This window comes from Lactuca sativa, chromosome 7 (assembly GCF_002870075.4).
Source record: "Lactuca sativa cultivar Salinas chromosome 7, Lsat_Salinas_v11, whole genome shotgun sequence".
Lineage (NCBI taxonomy): Eukaryota > Viridiplantae > Streptophyta > Magnoliopsida > Asterales > Asteraceae > Lactuca > Lactuca sativa.
In genome coordinates, this window is record NC_056629.2 from 178,762,767 (window position 1) to 178,788,967 (window position 26,201).

Below are 26,201 nucleotides of genomic sequence, written 5' to 3' on the forward strand. Positions count from 1 at the left end.
GACATGTGTGGTAAAGCTTGGACCTTCCCTATAATTGTTGCAAACAATACTTCTGGACTCTTCTCTTGTGAAAGTATATGTGTCGGATTAAGTTACATCAAATACCATCTCCATAAAGTGTGTTGAACCCCTGCCACGATATGGTATAAGGACATCATGTTGTGGTGTCGTGTGTTGAAGTCCTAATGTTTGTGAATTTTTAAAATCACCATGGTGTGTTATAGTGATGTAACGTCGTGGTGTCTGGCCGGATGCAGTCGCGATAAAATTAATTTCCATGACATGGTGATGGTGGTCACGTCGTGGTGTCTTCTCAAAATAATTCATAAAATCTAAAGTAATGCATCGACTCTTCGTAATGTTTGGACCATTCACGATTATTCTTTCTGTAAAATTCTCCAAAATTCTACTATTCTTCATTTGGGAACCCCACAATTATTCAAAAACATGGCCTTCAAGTATAATATTCAGAAATCACATGACTTCTTTATTTATTACACTCCTTTACCGCTTCACACATTTTCTTTCTAACACTACAAAATAAAATCAGAAGGCTAGAGAAACACATGATTATTTGGTTGAACTAACATAAACTCTAAAACTAAAATAAAACTAAAGCCTAAAATGAAATAAAAAGGAAAGAAAACGCAAACTCTAAAACATCGTGTTGCCTCACGAAAAGCACTTCTTTTTAAGGAGTCGTGAGCCGGACTCCTTTCCGGTCTACGTTGTTGCGGTCAGGAGCGTAATCTCCCTTTTCTCCTCTTTTGTTCCTTCCATTTGTGTTTGTAAGCTTGAACCCTTCTTTTGTATGCTTTCTTTGAATTCTCCTTCTTCTCTTAGTTGGCACTTTCTTCAAGTTTACACTTCACCCCCTTGCCTTGCTTTCCCCTCTTATTCTTCTTGTCATCTTCTTTAGGGTTTTCCTTATATAACTCCATAATGACCAACTTTTGCTCCTCTAATTCCTTACATATGTCTTTATCAATGATCTCAACTTCCTCATATAAGTCCTCTTCTACTTCATCAACTTCTTTTTCTTCTAAAACCTTGGGAGTAGTAAACACGATCACCTCAACTGTCATAGGTATTGAAGCTGTTGGTTTAGAACATTTGACTTTATCATCATGGGACTTTTCCTATACCTTTAATTCTTCTTCCATCATCTTTTCAATTTCCTCTAGCTCATTAATATCTTCTTCCACAACATGCATCTTTGACATTTCATATTTTGGCTTTTCATGACTCACTTTTGGACTCATTTCAAAAGTAATTGCTTCATCTTCCAAACAAAGTGTGCGTTTTGAGTTATGGATGTAAACTAGAGCTCTTTCAGTACTAAAAAATGGCCATCCAAAAATTATATGAAGTTCTTCATCTTCCTTCATGTCGAGAACCATAAATTCAATCGGAAACACAAACTTTCCCACTTGCAATAAGAAGTCTTCAATGATTCCATATGGGTTAATTATCGAGTGATCCAGCATTCTAAGTGTCATCTTTGTCTCTTGGAACCTTGTTAGACCGAGATTCTTATAGAAAGAATAGGGAATAAAGTTGATGCTTGCCCCTGAATCAGCTAATGCATTTATAGAAGTAGAATTTCCAAATTCACAACGCAAAGTGAGTTGATCTAGATCTCCCATCTTGATTGACAAACCATTGATAATTGCCGGTGAACACAACTCATTAAGCATGATAGTTGATGACTTCTCCAAATCATTCCTATTGGTAATAACATCTTTTGAAAAATTTGGAGGTTTACCCATTGAACTGAGGAGTACGCCCTGCATACTCAAGACATACACCCCGCATACTCAACCTTGAAGCACGATATACGAATGTTTGATGTATAACCCAACATAACGCTGAGCGTACGTCAATGTACGCCCAATGTACTCGTCAGAAGCCTGAAGCCAACTTTTAAGTCCTTAATGGGTTAAGCCAAGATGTCTAAAATGTAGATGTAGTCCCTAGATAAGGTCATAACCAAAAAAGTTGCCAACTATACTCACATACATGCCTTAATGGGACTCAAAAATTAAAAAAGAACTGAATAAGTGTCTTAATACTTGCATGGACTAATAACTCCCATAACGTTTCCATTTTTATGAACAAGGGACCTTGTTGGAACTTAGATCTAAAATCCACTACTTCAGGAGTATATCAAAAGCTCATCTTTACTTAAAGGGACTTAAAATTGGCAAAATACACCATAAAGTAGATCCAACCTAAATGATCATATAGTTATAAGATTTTTACCTTCGAAATATTGCAAATGGGAAGATAATCCTGGATCTACAAGCTCAAGCCACTCCTCCAAGTGTTCCTCTTCTGCTTCTTCACCACAAAGCACCCAGAAATCAATGTCCAGGGTCAAAATCACCAAAATACACTAAGGGTTCGAATCTGGTGTTAAAAAGGCATGGAGGCTAAAGGTATTAGGGATTGGTGATAAAATAAGTAGCTTAAATAGGGTCCAAGACCCTACATTAAGGTTTTTATGAAACTGGAGTATGCCCTGCGTACTCCCATTATGCTTAGTATACTCCCATAAGGTGCCACATTCATTCTTCTTAGTACGCCCTGTGTACTCCCTATGTATGCCCTGTGTACTGGGGTTAGCCTTAAACCCTACTATCTCCCGAAGGCCATAACTTATTTGTTATAAGTCTAATTCCGACGATCCTTAGATCCATGGAAAGGTAATGAGAAGATCTACGCTTTTATCTACTCACAGTTGCCTTAAAAATTCCCGGACTAAAATCCAATTTCCAAAAAAGCCAGAACTGACATTTTACCGATATACCCTTGGCTCCAAAACACAAATCGAACTCCTGGATCATCTAAATTACCTTACACACACCCAAATGGGTCTAAATATCTTTTACTAAATACCATTAAGTTTGATGATACACGATCTTCGGGTCACCACTCTGCATTAGGAAACTATTTTGAACAGGGTTTTACAACTCTCCCCCACTTAAATATGACTTCGTCCTCCAAATCACTCCTTACCACCCTCATTGGAACCAACAATCCGGACAAAACCCTTTAAAGCTGAACAAATTACTAATTCCATAATTGCCTTACCTCCACACAGGTGGATCCATTGTAAAACACAATTACAAGAGTGTTTTTTCTATTATCAAAACAGAAAACATCCCGTTGACCCTGAATCTTCCAACTAATAACCCAACATACATATGCCTTAATCCATATCCTACTGAATTAAAGATCTTGCATAACCATACTAATGACTCCCAATGCGAGTCTCGACCAAAAGCCAACTCGGTACATAACTCATAACTTGAGATCCAAGGATTTACACTTGCATTTCACCTAAAATCTTCTAATTCACGACATCTATTCACTAAAATGGAATATAAGAATTCCTAACCACCACTGACACTACCAGTCTCACACCTAGTCCAGCCACCAAGTTCCTGAGACTCCAACCGATAAGACTACCACATCCTATGCACCATACTATGCCACTCTATGGCCACATAATCATCCTACTGAAACTATAATCCAATTCCTTGAACCAATAGGTCTCTACTAGGTCTCACATGCATTGTCATAATCATATGGGCCTCGCTCATGGGTCTCACCCAGTGTATACCAATAAACAGGCCACACCCACTGTCCGCCTTGCCCAAGGAACAAGCTGATCCTCCTTTATACTCATGACCACCCCAACAATGGTCTACCTCAATCTATTGAATGCTATGATCCCATCACAGACTTACAACAATTCCATATTATCTGCCAATCCAGTGAATGCTACGCCCACCCCGCAGTCTTACGACACGTCTATCCCTCCATGGTTACCGCCCTTGGTCTTACCATACATATACCATATCAATCCCAATCATCCTGAGTCGAACCCATGTCCAACTAAATCTTAATCAGGTGTTCGGGTCATCCCTAAATCCTTCACCAAACAAGCACAGGAAGCGAGGCTATAACATAACTCTCAAACTGGATCCATCCACATGCCTGCTATACATAACGAAGTAGATACTAACCAATTGTTGGAAGTTTCCTAAACTCCCAACTTACACAACTTCAATCTAGATGGCCACTTGAGTCATATTCCCTCCCAAATGGGATGTGAAACTCACCCTCGTTTCACACTTGATTTGGCTTCTGGAAATGTAAATGATGCTCCCGCACTTAAATTCGTCGAAGCTCATCCAACCCACAAAATTTGATGGACTCGCAACCTATATTACCTTCATATAACTCAAACTGTCGACGATTTGCGCTTAACAATACTAGGGTTCGATTACTAGCCAATCTCAATGGTCGCACAACTCTTGAAATCCAGATGAATACTCTGCAAAATCTTAACAAATCCGATAACCCCAATCGCTTCCCATGATACAACACCAAATCCTTAAGTTTTTTATGCAGTGACTAAGCCCATAATCCTTGCTCTGAACTGGGGAATCTTCACTCCAACTTCCCATCCTCAGAAGGATCTTTAGGTTCTAACCATCTTAAACTCTTACGACAATAAAATTCCCTTTACACTTCCAATGACCAAACAAACTTATGAGGTTGCCACATTCATCTTCTTTCTACCGCTCCTTCCCTTGTAGCGGTAGAGATTGGAACCAAAGGTCCTTCCATAGAAAACTATCGATCTTACCTGAGAAAATTCTATTGCATCCAAACTTTGAATTTGTTGAAGAACTAACCACCTGATCCAACCATAGACCTTCCAAATGATACCACATAATTGACCCCATCCAAGAACTGACACAACAGTCAAACACACTGAATTCCCATAAGCAAGATACGACCCACTAATGACTCTTGGTATGCAAAATGGAATATAACAATTCTTGATGATATAACCCAGGCAATAACAGAGAACTAAAACAAAGATAATGCTTAACCATACCCAAAAAAGATTCCAAAGACATATAAATAATGATAATAATCAAGAAGAAAGCAAAAGATAACATACCCACAATAGCATCTGATGAAACCCTGGTCTCCCTTGACTGTCACTGCAATGATCGGCTCCTTGCTGCTGGGGCTCTTGCCATACCCTCACAATCGTCGGTGATCCTCAAAGTAACTGGAGCAGGTGCACTCACTACTCCACTCCTCAACATCAGACAATCGGCCTTCTTGTGTCCTACCTGGTTGCAGTGAAAACACATGAGAGATGACCCACAAGGGAAATCTCTACTAAAATGACCCATCTGGCCACAACTGAAACATCCTCGACCTGTCTCCCTACATCCTCCCTCATGGGTCCTCCTACACTTGGCACGATGGCCCTAGTCCCGATGGCCACTCGATCGTGAATCCTGAGTCTTGGGCCTCTTCGCGTGGCCCAGTGAAATCTAAGTCTGCTTTGGCTTCCTCTTCCTGAGATGTTCTAAATCAATATCATGCTCTTGGGCTATAGCAATCATATCATTCAGGGCCTCACACCCTGATAAACTCACAAATTCACTGATGTTTTCTCTCAACATGTCATGATATCTCACTTTCTTCATCTCCTCATCTGCAACGTATTGCAAAACCAAGAAAGATCTCTCTCGAAACTTGGCAGTGATCTCTGCCACAGTCTCAGTCATCTGGGGAAGCTCCTAAAACACCCTCGCCAACATGTGCACCTTAATAGCTGGTGCAAAATAGACTATAAACCGGGTCATAAACTCATCCCAAGTCTTCGTCTCTAGGGCTTCACCTCCCAAAGAGAAGTCTACCTCCTCCGATCAATCTCGGGCCCAGTTCTTCAGAAGATAGGAGGCAAATCTTATATTCGACCCCTCGGGGCAGAAACTCGTGTTGAAAGCGTTAGCCACACCTATTAACCATCTCCTAGTAGCAATGGGGTCCTTCTCCCCGAAGAACTCAGGAGCTCTACAAGCACGGTACTCATAGAAAGAAAGAGTGCGAGCTCCAATAATTGCCATAACCTCAGTATGGAATGCGCCTATACGCTCTTCCAAAATCTCAAAAATCCCCTCCTTGACCGTACAAAGGATCAAAGGATTCTGCTCCAAAATGCCGTGGGTAATCTCTGAAGAGATGAAGTCCAACATCTGCTCATCGATCGACTCAATACCTGCACCTGAGCCTGAACCCGAACTCGAACCTCATTCCTGAGTGCTCATCACTATACTGAAAAACAACATGCAAAAGGTTGGAACATACCCAAGAATCATTATCCCATAGGCTTCCTAGATTCTCCGAAACTCTCCCTGATTCGAGTATGGATCCTGTGCTTTCAGTAGTATGGGCCCAATACTACCTTCCACACCTATCCATACTTTACTCAAGAATCATCCCGAATCCTCTAAGTCACCTTCTCAAACTGATACACCAAGTACTCCCTAAATAGTGCAACTAAACCCTCTGTAGCACTTCCTAGGTTTCCGACCTCACCCTGCCATCAACTGTTGAAGAACTCCCTATAATGTCAATCAACCACTTCATGAATACAATCACATGCAACAAAGCCTAGATAATCCTTCGAGTAAAACACTCATCCCTACAATGGTTAGACTCAAACGAGAGATGCACAATAGGGTCAAATCCATCACTCTGAGATTATTCAACCTTCGTCACATGTAACTTAACATATTCACTTAATAGCTAACTTAGATGACTTAAGAGTTCCACAAAGTACAAAGCAAACAACATTCGTACAGTAGCACTCAAATCCATAGAATAACCAAAGAACATTCAAACTCACATACTACAACTCTTGCTAGGAACTTACACTCTCACTGTCGGTTGCGTTATGCATGAAAAGTATACACAATACATGATCAAATAGACTGTTAAATAAAAGACTCTACCTTAGGACCACAACCAAATGAGGAATGAGAAATAAATCTAAATCAATCATTCTAGGTCTATATGATCCTAACCATATACAATTTTTAAAGTATACACTTAGCAATTACTGATACCAATACATATTCCCAATCTAGAATAGCATCCCATGCTCCCTAGGCTACAAGGCATCACATATCAGGCCAATCTATCATGCAATTCCTGAAAGTATCCCTAGCCTTATCCTAGCATGCAATTCTCATAACACATAATCATAACAACATGTATGAGTATTCTGGGAATCACTTACTTGAGCTCGGCTAATTGCATGTACCACCTCTTTTGTCTTTATAAAATCCTTTTTAAATTTAGTTATTTTTACAAAATCTTTTTAAAACTCTTTTCCTTTCAAAGGATTATCAATTCATCCACTTGAGTTCAGACATACCCAAGAGTGTGCCTGAATCCGTCAAAACAAGACTCTGATACCAACTTGTAATGTCCCGGAAATTGCGAGGTAAAAATTTCATTTTTACTTCAACCAAAACATTAATTATATTTAAGTAAACAATTAATGTCCCTTATCCAAATATTCAAAGATACTTTATAAGAAAACATTTCTCAGAGTACAATCCCAAAATCATCATAATGCGAAAACATGGGTGGATATGGTACGATCAAGTTGTGCCCTTCCCTTTCGAACCGGAAGTACCTAAAACCATAACCATAAAAACCATAAGCATAAAGATTAGCGAGATCCCCAAAATACCACATACCATACATACCATTGGGCCTAGCCCTCATATTGAGCCCAACCCGCATATTCGGCCCAACCCACCATAATGGGCCTAGCCCTACCAAACCATTAGGCCCAGCCTCATTATACAAATGCAAAGTCATAAAGACAGTTAGCACCTACATAACATAAAATGAGCCTAGCCCTTCTTGTTCCATGGGCCTAACCTGACATACAAATAGGCCTATCCCATCATGCAATGGGCCTAGCTCAGCATACAAATGAGCCTATCCCAACATACCATGCAAGAGTAACAAAGACATCAAACATAACAGAACCTAGTGGGCCGGCATTGGTGCCTTCGAACCATGAGTATAGTGAGCAGACTCACCTCAATCTGCTGATAATCAAATGACTGCTCGGTTCGCTGAACCAGATAACCTCGCATCAACTAACAATAAATACACACTTAATCAATAATTATCCTGAAACCCAAAATCTAAGGCCCACTCCATAAACTAACTTACTAAAGGGTAAAAGACCATATTACCCTTTTTTTAACTTTGCCCAAAACCAAGGCCCAACCTAATTGCATAAAAAGCCCGAAATGGCAACCCAAAGCCCATTATGGTCCAAACTTCCTAATTGGGCCTAAAATTCTAATGGGACCAAAATCAAGTAAGCCCACAGCCTAACCATGGTGCAAAATCAGAAGCCTAATGGCCCAATAAGGCCCAAACTAAAAAAGGTCTAAATTAGCTGAACTGAGAAGTACGTCCTGCGTACTCGAGACATACACCCCACATGCTTAGCCTTGAAGCAATATGTACAAACGTTTGATGCATAACCCAACATTACGTTGAGTGTACCTCTACGTATGCCCAATGTACTCGTTAGAAGCCCAAAGCCAACTTTTAAGTTCTTAATAGGTTAAGCCAAGATGTCTAAATCATAAATCTGGTCCCTAGACAAGGTCTTAACCAATAAAGTTGCCAAATTTACTCACATACATGCCTTAATAGGACTCAACACTTAAAAAGGAACTTAATAAGGGTCTTAATACTTGCATGGGACTCCCATAATGTTTCAACACTTAAAAAGGAACTTAATAGGACTCCCATAATGTTTCCATATTTCTGAGCAAGGGACCTTATTGGAGCTTAGAGCTAGCATCCACTACTTCAGGAGTATAACAAAAGCTCATCTTTACTTAAAGGGACTCAATATTGGAAAAGAAACACCATAAAGTAGATTTAACCTAAATGATCATTAAGGTATATGCTTTTTACCTTAAAAAGCTTACGAATGGGAAGGTACTCGTGGATCTACAGGCTCAAGCCACACCTCCAAGTGTTCCTCTTCTTCATCTTCACCACAAAACACCCATAAATAACTTTCCAAGATCAGAATCACCAAAATACACTTAGGGTTCCAATATAAGGTTAAGAAAGGATGGAGGCTGAAAGTATTAGGGTTTGGTGATAAGATAAGGTGCTTAAATAGGGTCCAAGACCCTAAATTAGGGTTTGCAAGAAACTAGAGTACGCCATGTGTGCTCCTATTACTCTTAGCATACTCCCATCAGGTGCCACGATCCTTCTTCCTAGTACGCCCCACATACTTCATATGTACTCCCCGCATACTAGGGTTATCCTTAAACCCTACTATCTTCTGAAGGCCATAATTTCTTTGTTTTAAGTTCGATTCCAACGATCCTTATATCCATGCAAAGGTTACAAGGAGCTCTATGCTTCTATTAACTCGTACTTGCCTAAAAACTTCATGAACTAAAATAAATTTCCATAAAAGCCCAAACTGACATTTTGCTACCCGTTGGATTCGAAACACAAACCAAACTCCCTAATCATCTAAATTACATTACCCACACCCAAATGGGTATAAATCTCTTTTCCTAAAAAGCCCTAATCCTGATGATACTCGATCTTCGTGTCACCATCCCGCATTAGGAAACTATTCGGAATAGGGTGTTACAATAGGAAGGATATTACCTGTTGGAACTGGAAAGAAAAAGGTCACTTCAAGAATAAACATATGAAACCTGTTTCTAAAAAAGGCAAGAATGAGACAAATAATGCATCTGAATCTGAAGGAGATGCTTTTATCTATGCAGTTGAAAACTCAATTGAATCCTGGATCATGGATTCTGGTGCGTCATTCCACACTAGTTACTCTAGAGAAGTAATGCAGAATATCAGGCGGTATGAAGGGAATGTCAGACTAGAAGACACCAAGAGCCTTGATATTACAAGTGTTGGTGATGTGATCTTCAAGACCACTTTGGGTACAAACTGGAATTTGAATAACATCAAATTTATTCCACACTTGAAAACAATATTGATATTAGTGGGGAAACTTGATGATGAATGTCACCATGTCACTTTTGGTTATTATTAGTGGAAGGTGACAAAGGAAAAATTGGTGGTTACTAGAGGTCAGAACCGAGGTACACTTTACATGGTGGAAGTTTTAGATAATGAGGAACATGTTATTGAAGAAGTCGGGGCATCAACTCTATGGCACCATTGACTCGCGCATATGAGTGAGAACGGGAATGAAGATGCTTGCCTATTGTGTTACTTTTATCAATCACTGCACAAGGAAAGTTTGACTTTATTTATTGAAGTAGAAGTCTAGAGTTTTCAGTTCTTTCAATAAATGGAAAGAGATTATGGAGAATGAAACTAACTCAAAAATCAAGTAGCAAAGCATTCATTGATTTCTAGGCTGAACATGGAATCAGGATGCAAAAGACCATTCTAGAAATACCTCAGTAGAAAGGACTAGCTGAGAGGATGAACAAAACATTGAGTGAAAAGGAGAAGAGCATGAGACTGCATGTAGGTTTACTTAAGACGTTCTGGGCAGATGTAGTCAACACAGCAACATTCTTAATCAACAGAGGACCCTGATACCCTATATGGTTCAAGATTCTAGAGGAAGAATGGCATGGTTGTGAGGTTTAATTCAAACATATTAAGGTCTTTGGTTGTATCTTATACATAAAAGTTAAAGAATCTAAAGGAGACAAGCTAGAGGAAAAGTCAAGGAAGTGTATCTTTACAGGTTATGGGTTACAAGACATAGGATACCACTTCTAGGATGAAGAGCATAAAAAGGATATCAAAAGGCAGGATGTGTTGTTAATGAGAATGTGGTATATAAGGATGAACTTGCTAAAAGCTCAAGTAATAAAACAACCAGGAAATAAGAAAACTTTGAGTTAGAAGAAACTTCAGATGACAACATTATAAAGCCTATCAGTACTCCAGAAATACATGAAAGTTCAGGAAGTAGTGAGAGCACTAATGAAACTAAAGATAGTGGGACATGGATGTCAGTTGTTTAGAGAATAAAGGTGTAGAAACTAAAAATCTTACCGTCTAAAGATCTACTAGAGTATGAAGGCCTCCAGTCATGTATTCTTCTTTAGCAAACTTCTTATTGCTGATAGAATAATGGCGAACCCGAGCCCAATGTAGAAGCCTTAAGGATGAAAGAATCCATACATTGGAGAAAGGTAATAGAAGAAGAATTGAGCTCACTTGACAATAATCATACTTGGTCCTTATTCAATCTCCCAGAAAGCACTACAAAACACGTGGGTGTTTCGGGTTTACGGTGGGTTTGATGGCACCAAGAGATACACAATAAGTTTGGTGGTCAAGGGGTTCTAAAAAAGAGAGGGGTTGATTATAATGAGATCTTTTCTCCAGTTGTGAAGATGACTACAATCAAAATGGTTTTAGTAATTGTGGCCTCTAAAGATCTCCATCTAGAGCAACTAGATGTGAAAACAACTTTTCTCCATTACGACCTTGAAGAATACATCTACATGGCACGACCAGAAGGTTTTCCCACAGCTGGCAAAGAAAATCTATTTCGCAAACTAAAGAAAAGTTTGTATTTTTTGAAACAAGCTCCAAGGTTATTATACTTGAAGTTTAATAGATTCATGTAGATGAATGGATACAACATACATGCGATGGATTACTATTGATTTTTGAAGAAATTTAAATCCTCTTACATCATCCTTTTTGATGGGTTTTAGCCATAGGAACTTTCCTATGTGCGCATGCAAAACCCTAATGCTCGGATCTAGGCTTTCTAATTAAACATGCTTTGAATCCAAGACTTCTAATAACTATTTAGGCTAAATAACAACATTGAAACAGATCTAGAATCATACCTTTGAATTCCTTGTTGACCTTGTTGTCTTGGAGCTTCTAGAGTCACAAATGTCACTCCTCTAATGGCTTACAAACACCAATAGCAAGGAAGATGATTTAGGAGAGAGGAGAGGGGAGGAATTCGACCAGAGGTTCCTTACTTTAGGTTAAGTGTCGAATTCCATCAGCCATAGGGTCTATTTATACTTGTAGACTCCTTAAGGATTACATATAAGTCCCTATCAGATAATCTTCTCTTAAGGCTATCCAAATCCATTCCTAAGATAATCATATGGATGATTTTAGCTATCCTAAATCTCTTAGAATTCGTCCATACCATATCCAAATGGATTTACAGTCCAAAGTTTAACTATCAAACAATTGACAGTTTATACCCCTTTATTTAATTAACTTCTTTAAGTCACCAAATTAATTCTAATTAATTCTATGACTTATATTAATCAAATAACAATATATTATTCATTATATTATTCCCATAATATATTAATAATATTTACTCTCTCTTATTAAATCATCCTATCAAGTTGCTATGGTGAAGGCAACCCAAAAGGACTATGCACAACCGGATCAAATACTTGACTAATATAGTTACAGCCTTAGACACTATTCCAACACTTTTATCATATGTTAATGACATGTTGATTTCTGTATCTGAAATGCAGGAGATGAACAAGCTAAATAAGTAGCTGGCTAGTGAGTTCAAGAGTAAGGACTTAGGGGTTGGTAAACAAATATTTGGCATGAGAATAGCTAGGGAAAGAGTTACCATTATACTATAAGTTTCACAAGCCACGTACATCAAAACGTATTATAAAATTTCAGTATTGCAGATGTGAAAGACAAAGTACAAAAATGGGGAATCAGTTGAGACTCACAAAGAAGTAATCCCCAAAGATAGACGAAGCTAGAGAATACATGGATAAAGTTCCTTATGCATCAAAAGTGGGTAGTTTATTTTATGAAATTGTATGCACCATAATAGACATTGATCATGTAGTGGGAGTTATGAGAAGATTCATGTCAAATCTAGGAAGACAACAAAGGGAAGGACTAAAATGGTTGATATGATACTTAAAAAGCAACAATTGAGTGTTCCTTATGTTATAGAAGAAAATGAGTAGTCTTAAAAGGGTTCGCTAATGTAGACTTAGGTGGATGTGCAAATTTAGGCCAGGGCACAACATGTTATGACTTATGAGTTCACGATTAGAGGTATAATAATTAATTGGATGTCAAGGTTACAAAAGAGTGTTGCTCTCTCAATCACATAAGCATAATAGATAACACTTGCAGAAGCTGCCAAAGAGCTTATAAGGTTAAAGAGTTTCTTATCAAAACATGGAATGTAACATGAGGATTGTGTACTACATTGTGACAACCAAAGTGTTTTTTTACTTGGCAAAGAATCCAGTGTTTCACACTAGAACGGAAAACAATCAAATAAGGTACCATCTCATTCGAGAGTTAATCAATAAATGAACTCTAAACTTGAAGAAATCCCTTGAAATGAAGAATCAAATGATATGTTCACCAATGTGGTTATCCTTGTGAAGTTGAACCTTTGTATGGCTTCAAATGGCCTTCCATAAGTTTGAAGAGAAGGGCTTTGAAGGAGTGAAAGATAGTATACTTTGAGGAATGGAAAATTTTGAATGGAAGAAGAAGTTGTTCGAGCCTTCAAGTAGGAGATTATTGGCGTACGAAGTCTTGTCCAACATGGAGCACTTAGAATCAAGTAGATCGCTTGGATTGATCATACAGAATCAAGTGGATCACTTGGAGGAATATGGAGCACTTGGAGGTTTAATGGATCACTTAGAGGTGGAATGAAGCATCAGGGATCAACATAGAACAATTGGAGTTGGAGTGGAGCATCAATGATGGTCTATGCATCATGATGCACTATTTGAAGATGATGTGGCACCTTGTACAAAAGGTGCACCATCCATGCATAAGGTGTGCCCCATATGATCTAGGTATGCCGCCTTGGTGCTTGATGTGCCACTATCATATGCCTTGTTGTGTTCTGGGAGTGTTAAAGTGTTGCTGATGTACAAAGAAGCAAGTATGTGCCACTCAAGTAGAAGATGCACGGTTAATGAAGAAGGTGCGCCATCATGGAGCATGGTGTTCCATTCATGAGGAAGGTGCACCATCATGGCTCCTGATGCACCACCCATATGCCAGGCTTGCTAGGATCCTCAAGATTTTTCAATATTGCTTAGAAGGATGAAGATGCTCAAAAAGGATGCTCCATATGGTTGATGCACCACGGTAGCTCTTGATGCGTCATCATGGCCCATGATGCTCCATCATATGTTTTGTTGACCATGATAAGGTTGAAGGTTCTAGAAGCGTCTACATGGTACTCCGTGATCGATTGGAAATTAGGACATCCCCTTAGTGAACTAATTATGGATGGGCTTGACCCATCATAATTTGAGTTTCCCATGCTTGCCTATAAATATGCTCATAACTCCATTATTGTAAATTGCTTGATTTTTGTGAGAGCTCAAAATGAGATACAATTTCGAGAGCTTGTAGTAGTTTTAGAAAGTTAATCAAACTCTCTCTCTCTCTCTCATGTAGATGTAGGTTACATCGACCGAATCACGTTAAATATTGTGGATTTTTTTACGTTTTTTAGAAGTTTTAATTCTGTTATACCAAAGTTTGTTTGATATTTGTCTGAAGTGCTTGATTTATTTTGTTGTCACCCAACATTTTGTTGGAGTTTTTATTCTCATTTATGTAGATATATAAATTGTGCACTTTTATATACATTATAATAGCTTAATACTGCATGTACTTGTATAATTTAATGTAATGGACGACCTCAAAGTGAGAAGCTTCCCAATTATTTACACCTAAACATTCCAATAGTCCTGTTCGCTGTTCACTCGGTTTGAACACGACCCAGGCCATGAGTCTTCACCATCAATAGGTCTATATGCTATTAAAAGTTTAAAAGTTCCTTCAAAAGTAAGAAAACAAAAAATACGTCTGATCTTATCATCTCAAAATATGCTTAAGTTTTCTAATTCGTTTCTCTTGTATTGGATTTTTTGAACGGTCTCTTGTATTGAATATGGTTGATTAAGTTTTGTTTATTTTATGTATGCACATTCGTTCAAAGCTAAGGTAATTAAAGTCACAGCTTAAAGTTTTAATTGGATAATTAATTATTGATATTAGTTACTGTTCAATCATTCTAAATTTATTTATGTAACAATGATATAAGAATCCGATCTATCCTGTAGAAGATATTTATATATGTTTTTCTCATCCGATACAAATTGAACTTATTTATAAATATATTAACGTTTTTGGTACTAAGCATCTATCTACAATCCCAGAATCCACCATATCAAATATTTAAATGACCATTGACCCAGTGGTGTTTAAGTATTTAACAAATCAAGATGCACTGATTAATTGTTTTTAGTGAATTGACTAATATTTTTTTATTTGCTGATTAATTAAAAATTGATAATTCATGGCCCATGACCCTTGACTATTAAGACCTAAGTGGTCCCTCAGTTTCGCGTTCACATCTAAGTAACATGACGATCTGTTTGTTAGGCAAATGTTTTAAACAAATGAGGATAGTATAAGGACCAATTGCGAAATTCAATCATAAAATCAAGTTGACTTAATAAACAAAGACCTAACACGACTTGGCTGTACAGATCTCAATGCACCAAGGTTGATTACAATTTTGTTTGGGAGATCGTGTTTAGAAATTGTAAGACAATTTTCTCAATAAGCCAACTATTCTCGTCAATCATTTAGGATGGGAGAATTTTAATCTATTCGGAAGGGATGTTTTACATGATTCTGCTACTCTAAGGGGGTGTTTGGATAAATATGTTTTTAACTCATTAGTTTATTAGCTTATTGTGGTGAAAATAAATAGTTTTTTAAAAAGTGTTTGGACTAGCTTATTTAGTTTATTCCTACCACAATAGGCAATAATCAATAAACATTCCCCCCATTGGTTATTAAAATCAGCTTATTTAGCTTATTCCTACCATTATAAGCTGATTTTTTTAAACTTTTCATCCAAACACTTCAACTCAACTTATTATGATGAAAATCAGCAATAAGCAATAAACAATCACTTTTTCCCTATCGAAACACCCTTAATGTCGCCACAATAATAATAATAATAATAATAATAATAATAATAATAATAATAATAAAAATAAACTCGTTTCGAGTGACTGACCCACAAATTTATTTAATGAACGATATCGGTGGAAAATAGCAACTGTTAAGGAAGGTGGAGCTCAAAACCAAACAAAATTTGAGATCAAGTTTTTTATTTCTTAAACACAAAATTACAAAAATGTTCTTGTGGTTTACTAAAAGTTACAAAGTCAGTCTTTATTAATTTTTTTGAGGCAAACGGTCCTTGTAGTTTGCAAAACATAGAAAGTTGGCCCTTTTTACTAAGGCTCGAACTCACTACCTCCACCCCCTTTATTTGACCAAAACCTTAACCAGTTGAGCTGATTGCTCACTTGGTTATAACACCCTAAAACTAATTTATATAATAACAAAAACGTTAATATTTAAATAATAAATAAATTATAAAAAACATTTTTTTATATAATTTTTTTTAAATAAAACAAAATGTATTTTAGTCGTATTACAAAAAAAATTGTTTTTTACAAACAATTTGTATGTATTTTTATGTATTTATTTTACGTAAAATATTTTTTTATTTCTTTAAAAAATAAGTTTTCATATATTATATTTTTTTTGTGTATTTGAAATAATAATAATTAACAATACTCATGAAATAATATATATATATATATATATATATATATATATATATATATATATATATATATTTATTAATTCTTTTGGGTCGCTAGTTCTAAAATATGTATTTCATCTTTTTCTAAATACATATAACCGAAAAACGGTTTTCAGAAAACCAATTGGACCAATCAGTTTTCGGAAAACCGTTTTCGGTTATATGTATTTAAAAAAACATAAAAAAACCTATTCGATTATATATCTTATTTAAAATACGTATTTCTTTTTAATTGCAAGTTCTAAATCGTATGATTGAAATGAAGATAAAAAGAAATAGTGATATATCTTTTTAAAATAACGATAATTAATAGTACTTTTGACATAAAAAACAACCATATAAATTGTTTAGAAACATAACATAATCGTTGTTAAGTTGTTTTTAATACATATAACCGAAAAAACGGTTTTAGAACTAGCAGCTCAACATAATTTATACACTTTTTTATGTTATGAGTAGTGTTAATTATTATTATTTCAAAGACATAAAAAAAATAATATACAAAAACATATTTTTTATATGAAAACTTATTTTTTAAAGAAATATAAAAATATATTTTACATAAAATAAATACATACAAATTGTTTGTAAAAAACAATTTGTTTTGTAATACGACTAAAATACATTTTGTTTTATTTAAAAAACAGTTATATAAAAAATGTTTTTTGTAATTTTTTTATTATTTAAATATTAATATTTTTGTTATTATATAAATTAATTTTAGGGTATTATAATCAAGTGAGCAATCAGCTCAACTGGTTAAGGTTTGGTCAAATAAAGGGGTGTAGAGGTCGTCAGTTCAACCCTTTCCCCCTAACTTTAGCAAATTAATTTATTTTTTCAAACAAATTTCAAAAATGGTCCTTTTGGTTTCTCAAATGTCACGAATTCAGTCTTTCTTTCTATACTTGAAAAGACGAAAATGCCCTTACAAATTTAGTCCCTAACGACGTTTTACAAACGGTGTTACTAAAAAGGGCAAACTTTGCAAGTTTTGCAAACCACAAGGACCATTTGTATCAAAAAAATTTAATAAAGACTGACTTTGTGACTTTTGGTAAACCATATAGACCATTTTTGTAAATTTGTCTTTCATAAATCTATTACCAGTTAGATCCACATCCATATCTATTGTTCCCTAGTGTTGGAAAAAAGGGCTTTACTCATTTTCCAGAAAAAACTTTGAACAAAAATCCAGAGCATAATATATATTTAAAATGGATAAGTGGTTATAAATTTTTTGTTCTCCATTGTGATGCAATAATTTTTCATATCATACATCCAAATCGGACCTAAGATGAATTAGAAATTAATTAACGCAGAGGTGTGTTTGAAACAGAGCGGTCTAAACGTATATGGGGTCCGGGGCGAAAAAAAGAGGGCCCCTAAAAGACAAATATAATAACGATTCAAAAAACATCATTTATTCTTCACCATAGACGTGTTCAATTAACAACAACAAACAAGTTAAATTATTTATCTTTTGATCTAGTTTGAGTTTGAATCAACTTTAGATCCTAAAAATCATTTAGATAATATAATACTAGTTTAACTTGATGACAAGTGATCAGAACCAATTAGGAGGTCTTTCAAGCTCAACATAATGAACATGTATATATCTCGTCCAATACGTCACCAGCATGACCACTTCTATATGCATACACACCATTACATCATCATAAAAAATGATATCTTCCATTTAACAATTATAACATCCAAATTGAGAGCTATATTTTATTTTAATTAAAGTTTGGCTTTTAGGAGTTGCCACGATATCGGAAAGGATCATCATGGCATGGCGACACATTTTTGGTCACGAGACTCTTTTAACTTGCCATGGCGTAGCCACCACTAATGTCTTAAACCCTAATTTTCCGAGTTTTGCACCCTATTTAAAGGAATGAGGAGGCTAGGGTTTGCTCACCCTCAGCCTCCACCATCCTCTTTAGTTCTGAAGAAACCCGAATTCATTGTCCTCTATAGATTGAAGCTTTCTTGAGTACTTTTGGGACATTTTGAAGGAAAAAGCAAGAAGTAAGCCTAGGATCAGCAAGCAAGTTCCTATTTCTCTTCCTAGCTCGGTTTTGGACCCTTGTAAGTGTTCAAGGCTTCACCTTTATGTTACCAAGATGATATATGTTTAGCTTTGTCCCATTTTATTCTTGATCTTGTTGGCAAGGATGGTGGAATTTTATAAAGGTTGCAACTTTATAAATCTCTGGATCATTTGCAGTAATTCATGGTTTGGATCTGAAGTATAGTTGATTGATTGAACCATGCATGATATTTTGGTCACAACCTCATTTTTGACATAATATGAGTCCAAGGCATGCATTGGACGTGCATGTACAAAAAGAACCAACCTTTAAGTTGGTTTTAGTATTACAAGCTCTTCTGGAATCAATGGGTTAAGGATTTAAGTGATTAAGTGCTTATTGTTTAAGGCCATTATATGTTTTTGCCTTTTTGGACCTAAGACTTGAGATCTTGACAAATACAGAGTCTTAAGGGATAAATTTAGGAAGTTTATCCATTTAGATCATAAAAATGACCAATTTGAGCATTGGAACCTTTGCAATTTAAGGCTTCAGCTTTAACCCATTAAGATGTTTTAAACCTATTGCCCACGACGTGGCAGCTAGGGGAAACCACATCTATTTTGTCGTTTGAGGGACACGATGTGGACACCGATGGCCATGATGTAGCAAGTTAGTTTTGACTGTTAACTTTGTCCATTGAGTTTTTTTGCTTGAATTGACTTTTGTTTAAACCCCTAATTTTGTAAGGTAAGTTAAGGGTGCACCTTGTGTGGTTGTATAGGTGGTATGTAACATCTATACACTCGACAGTTGGAGAAGTAGCAGTTGATCATCATCTGATAGGTGAGTCTTCTTACTATACGTGCAGTTCGAAGGCACTAGTGTTCACCCATTGGATTGTATAGGATGCTAGATGTCTTTATGATACTTTCATGGAAGACCCTGGGGGTAGCCCATGTCATTTGTATGAAAGACCATGGGGTAGCCCATGGTATTTGGATGTTAAACCATGGGGGTAGCCTATGGAATTTACAGTAAAGTCCATAGGGTAAGCCTATGGCACTTGGTGAGAAGACCCTGGGGATAGCCACTGGTATTCCTGGGTGAATAACATGGGGGTAGCCTATTGCAATTTTATGTATAGTATGCGGTATTTTGGGGAAACTCACTAAGCTTTGTTCTTATGGTTTTCTGGTTTAATATTTCAGGTACTTCTGTTCGAAAGGGATGGGCCCGATGTGATCGCACAACATCCCCTCATGATTTCGCATTTATGAGTATTTTTACTCTGATGATTTTACATACTTTATTGTGGTTGATTTTGAGACATTTAATGTATGGAACTAATGGTTTTTAAAATGAATATTTTTATCACTATTTTGGGGATGTTAAAAGTTGGTATCAGAGCCTTGGATTGAGGGATTCAGGCACACTCTTGGGTGTGTCATAACTCAAATTGAGGAATTGATCTTCTTAAAAGAAAAATAAGTTTTCTAAAAGGATTTTTACAAAAAAAAAAGGTGGGGTATGATGCGTGCAATCAGGAAATCTAAAGTAAGTAATTCGTAAAATTCCCATGCCAATGAATCATGACTAGTACGTCTGCTATATGAATAGAATTCTAGAGTAAGGCTAAGGATACCTTCAGGAATTGTATGCTAAAATTTCCTTATTTGAGTGATGCCTTATAGCCTAGGGAAATTAGATATTATGTGTTACTCGTGATTTATATCGGCTAAGTTAACTGCTAAGTGTATGCTTTAAAAATTGTATACGAATAGGATCGTATAGCCCTAGAATGATTGGTTTGGCCTTATTTCCTGCTCATTGTTTGGTTGTGGGCTTAGGGCAGAATCATTTATTCAATAGCCTATGTGATCCCATCTTGTATATAATTTGCATGCATAAGGAAACAAGAAGTTTTGGTAGCGATTCCTAGTATTGTAGAAGTTGATGAGTAAAGGATTCCTAGGAAAGCCTAGAGAGTTCCATAGTGGAAAATATATGTTGCATAGCATAAGAATTTCATATTTTGGCTTTACTGGCGTGACTTAGAGGATTTGGCGGAATTCTTGAGGAAAGTATGGGTAGGTGTGGAATGTAGTATTGGGCTCGTAGTACTGAAATCATAGGATATGTACTCAAGTCAGGAACGGTCTTAAAGATTCTTTGGAGCTTGTAGAGTCAAAATTTCCCTTGAGTTTAATTTACTTATTTATATGTTTGTGTTTTAGTATGGTGACCACTTGAGGAGGAGCTTCTGGTTTAGGTTTCGACTCTGGTGATGAACTAATCGATGAGCATGTGCATGAGTTTATCACATTGGAGACTACTCACGGTATCATGGAGGCCACCCCGATTATCTTATGTACCATCAATAAGGGTATCATGGAGCTTTTGGATGAGTGTATCAGGGTGTTGTGGGCCCAGATCGCAACTGGACAGTTAGGGGCACAGACTCTCTCCTTCGGGGAGTTCATGGCTTGCAGATCCCAGTGTTCTTTGGGGCTAAGGACCCCACTGCTAGCCACCGATGGATCATTGACATAGAGAATGCTCAAACGATGAGCTTTTTCTTGAAAGGTCGAAGATAGGGTTCACATCATGCCTTTTGAGGGACCTAGCTCGCGACTGCTGGGAGGAGGTTGGTCATGTTGTGCGATCTGCGGGCATAGCGACCATGATTTGGGAGGAGTTTATGCTGAGATTTCGAGTTGATTTTGCACCGATAATTGAGGTACGACAGCTGGCAAGGGAGTTCCATGACATACGCTAGATAACTAAGACTATGGAAGAAATCATTGCCAAATTCCGAGAGAGGGCTTTGTTGGTTCTACAGTATGTAGAAGATTAGGAGATAAATAAGATGAGCCACCATGATATGTTAATGGATGAAATCAAAAATTTTGTAAGCACATCTAGTTGCAGGAAAATACAGGACATGATTGCTAGGGCCCGAGAGCGGAAAATTGAGTTGGAGCCTCTTTCGAAGAGGAAGTCGGTTCAGGTTCAGACAATGAAGGGCTCTAGCTAAAAGCCTAAGATATTTGAATCGTGATCTAGATGCCAACAGGGCCGAATACGATGTAGCAAGTGCCAGAAACCACACGATGGGGCATGTCAAGTCAGTGGTTTAAGATGCTATAGGTACGGGAAAACTGGTCACATGAGTAGGGATTGTCCTCACATTTTGAGTCTGATTTGCTTCCATTACAATCAGGCAAGCCAAAAGAAGCATGAGTACCCTAGATTGATAGGAGGAGGTATAATGGTGCCTGGACTAACCACTTTGAGGATTATCGATGGATGCCAGGGTAGAAAAGAGGCTCACGTGGTGAACAACCAGACATTCCAGTTGGAAAGGGAGGAGACGCAGTCAACACCTGATGTGGTCACTGGTATTCCTTCTTACTTTATTCTATATTTTTACCTTTATGTATACTTATGTGTTATCTAATTACGTATAAGCACATACGTGGTCAATAGTATGACTGCTCATGTCCTTTGTATCTCTTGCGCTTAACAAGAAGTTCTTATCAGGCCGAGCAGTTCACCTTGGGGAGCCCCAATCCTGTTTGTGAAGAAGAAGGACGGGTCGCACCGTATGTGCATAGATTATCGGGAGTTGAATAAGGTGACGGTGAAGAATTGTTACCCACTTCCGAGGATAGACGACTTATTTGATCAGCTTCAGGGAGCATCTTGGTTCTCAAAGATTCATTTGCGCTCCGGGTATCATCAGATGCGGGTCAGAGGTGAAGATGTGCAGAAGACTGCTTTTAGGACCCCATATGGTCATTATGAGTTTGTGGTGATGCCGTTTGGGCTCACCAACGCTCAAGCCACGTTCATGGATCTCATGAACCGCGTGTGCCATCCGATGTTGGATCGGTCTGTGATAGTGTTTATCGATGACATCTTGGTTTATTCCAAGATTCAGGAGCATCACGAGGAGCACCTAAGGGAGGTGCTAGAGACCTTAAGGAGGGAGAGACTTTTCGTGAAGTTCTCCAAGTGTGAGTTCTGGTTGCGCGAAGTGCAGTTGCTTGGGCACCTCGTCAACCAGAAGGGTATACTTATAGATCCGGCCAAGATAGAGGCTATGATGCAGTGGGAGGTCCCGAGGTCTCCATCTGAGATTCAGAGCTTCCTAGGTTTGGCAGGGTACTACCGGAGATTCATTCCGGATTTCTCCAAGATAGCAGTTCCGCTCACCCGACTGATTAGGAAGTCGGTAGTGTTTCGCTGGGGGCCTGAGTAGCCGACAGCATTTAAGACACTCACATAGCTATTGTGTGAGGCACCGATTCTTACCCTGCCAAAGGGAGTGGATGACTTTGTAGTCTATTATGACGCTTCTATCACAGGGATGGGAGCAATGTTGATGCAGCGACGACATGTGATAGCGTATGCCTCCAGACAGTTGAAGCCTCACGAGGCTAACTATCCGACGCACGATTTAGAGCTGGGGCAGTGGTTCATGCCCTCAAGATTTGGAGACATTACCTCTATGGGGTCCGTTGTACCATTTACACGGATCACAAAAGTTTGAGGTACCTCATGGATCAGCCGAATTTGAACATGAGGCAGCACAAATGGTTAGATGTGGTAAAGGATTTTGATTTTGAGCTCCTTTATCATCCATGTAAGGCCAATGTCGTGGCCGACGCCTTGAGCCGCAAGGCGGTTGCAACCCCGATTAGAGATATTTGTTTAAGGATGACGGTGATTACTCTCTTGTTGGAGCAAATTAGAAAGGCTCAGGTTGAGGGCCTGAAGGAGGAGAGGAAGAAGTGTGAGGGAATTGTGGGCCGAGTAGCTTCTTTCGACTATGACAGTTGAGGATTGTTGACCCTTCATAGGAGAGTATGCGTACCGTACTGGGGCGGAGTATGGAAGGTGTTGATGGATGGGGCTCATAAGTCTCGTTTCTCCATCCATCTAGATGTACAGAGATCTTCGACCTGATTATTGGTGGCCCTGCATGAAGCGGGGTGTAGCCTGGTACGTGGAGAGATGCCTGACCTGCAGGAAGGTCAAGGCGGAGTACCAGAGGCCTCACGGCAAGATGCAGCCATTAGACATTCCCGTGTGGAAATGGGAGGATATCACTATGGACTTCATCAGTAAGCTTCCCAGGACCGCACGTGGAGTCAATTCAATTTGGGTTTTGGTGGATTGGCTGACCAAGAGTGCGCATTCCATACTGATCCAGGAGAGTATATCGGCTGAGAAGCTAGCCGATATTTATGTGTACGATATAGTAGCACGACATGGAGTGCCTGTGTCGGTAGTATCTGATCGAGACGTCCAGTTCACTTCCAGGTTTTGGAATCGGTTTCATGATGAGATGAGGACTCGTCTTCATTTTAGCACCGCTTTCTACCCTCAGACGGACGGGCAGAGCGAGAGGATGATTCAGACTCTCGAGGACATGCTTCGGGCATGTGTCCTAGATTTTGGTGGCTGTTGGGATACGTATCTTTCATTGGCGGAGTTTTCGTATAAGAACAGTTACCCGCTACTATTGACCACCCTCCTTTCGAGATGCTCTACGGGAGGAAGTTTAGGACCCCGATTTGTTGGGGCGAGGTCGGTCAGCGAGTCATCGGGAGCACTGAGGTGGTGCTCAAGACCACAAAGTTGATCCAGCAGGTCCGTAGCAGACTACAGACTGCACAGAGTCGGCAAAAGAGTTACGCCGATAGAAGGCATTCAGACATGGAATTTCAGGTGGGGCACATGGTTCTCCTAAAGGTATCGCCCTGGAAGGGTGTGTTATCAGGTTCCAGAAGCAGGGCAAGCTGGGCCCCAGGTTTATTGGTCCCTTTAGGGTGGGTCGGGTTGCTTACCGATTGGATCTCCCAGCAGAGCTTAGCCAGATTCACAACACTTTCCATGTTTCTCAGTTGAGGAAGTGTTTGGTGGAAGATTCAGCAGTTGTACCCTTGGAGTATATTCAGGTTGGTAGCAGCCTGAATTATATCGAGAGACCACTTGTAATCTTAGATCGGAAGACGAAGACCTTAAGGAACAAGGTGGTTCAGTTAGTGAAGGTTCAGTGGCAGCACCGAAAGGGTTCAAAGTGGACGTTGGAGACCGAGGGGGAGATGAGGGACCATTATCCATAGTTATTTTCAGATTCAGCAGCAGCAAACTTCGAGGACGAAGTCTAAGATAAGTGAGGAAGATTTGTAACGCCCCATTACTGGTATGTGATTTAAATAAAGTATTTTTCATTTCTTAAGGGGTACTCAACGAGTCAGTAGCCCGACTCGTTGAGTAGAGACGGGATGTTCACGCGATTTAAGCTGGGTACTCAACGAGTCCATATGCTGGGACTCGGCGAGTCTGCCTGTCTGCATGTAACCCTAATTTCAAGGGTTTGCACCCTATTTAAACAACTTTTTCGCCCAAACCCAACCTCCATCACCCTCAGAGCGTTCCTTATTAAACCCTAGCCTCCTTGAAGTGTGTGTGAGTGATTTTTTCCTTGTGAAGGAACTTTTGGTGCATTTTGGAGCAAGAAGAAGAAGGAGAAGGTTGAAGATCTCAAGGAAAAAGAAGAAGTAGATCCATAATACACTCCTTTTTGGTCATCTTTTCTGGTAATAAAGTTTCCATCTTCCTTTTTGTGCTAATAGATCTAGTTTGTCCCCAAATTTTTGGTTTTAAGCTCAAAAACCCCAAATCCTTTGTGATAAAGCCTTATGACCGAGTCATACCTCAGATCTAGCCTCTCTTGAGCTCCAGAAGCTCAAGGAGATCACCCTTTTGGCAGCCATGGCTTTGATTTGGCTTTTTAACCCCATAATAGTAAAGTTCGAGTGTTTTTGCTTCATTTCATCTTGGTTACACGTAAAGTTAGCAACTTTACGTGTTCAGATAGTCCCAGGAGTTTAGATCTACGAGTTAGATGCACTGAAGTGGATTAAAATCGACTGTATGGAATCTACATGCTTGGGACTCAACGAGTTGTTCTTCAGACTTGACGAGTCGAGTCGAGAGTCCCCGTTTTTCCCCGATTTGAGAGTTTAGGGTGAATCAGTGAGTGGGAATGGACTCGGTAAGCTAGAGTTCAGATCTAGTGATGGAGGGACTCGACAAGTCTACGCCCTGACTCGGCGAGTCCGATCAACTGAAAGTTGACTTCGACCAGGGGTAAAATAGTCATTTTATCCTGAGGGCATTTATCAGTACCTAATCTAGTGTTTTTGGAATTTGTAGCCGGAGAGTTCCGGAGTAGCAGTCAGCTAGTTTTAGAGTTAGTATCTCAGCAACCAGCATTACGAGGTGAGTTTTTCCTTCCAGTAGGAACGGGTCTACGGCCACAATGCCGACTCGTTTAGTTAGGAGTAGTTTCGGACCTCGGTCTGATGCAGTAGTTAGAGTGCTTGATGTCTTTATGATTCAAGCATGTTTTGTGTTATGTGTTCCGGAGTCTGGTCCGATACAGTATGCAGTATATGTGTTCATGCTAGTTGATATGTTTATGATATGCTATGTTCAGTCAGTTTCCAGACTTCGGTCTGATGCAGGGGACAAGGTTCCAGTCAGTTCCGGACTTCGGTCCGATGCAGTTTCCG

At 38.6% G+C, this 26,201-nt stretch overlaps 1 protein-coding gene across 1 annotated transcript; it reads right to left on the bottom strand.

Annotated features, from left to right (window-relative positions):
• Window positions 1-1,139: 1,139 nt before the first annotated feature.
• LOC111914765 (uncharacterized) lies at window positions 1,140-1,769 on the bottom strand. The gene has a single exon (XM_023910488.1). It carries the CDS (start codon window positions 1,767-1,769, stop codon window positions 1,140-1,142), a length of 630 nt encoding a protein of 209 aa, XP_023766256.1.
• Window positions 1,770-26,201: the final 24,432 nt, after the last annotated feature.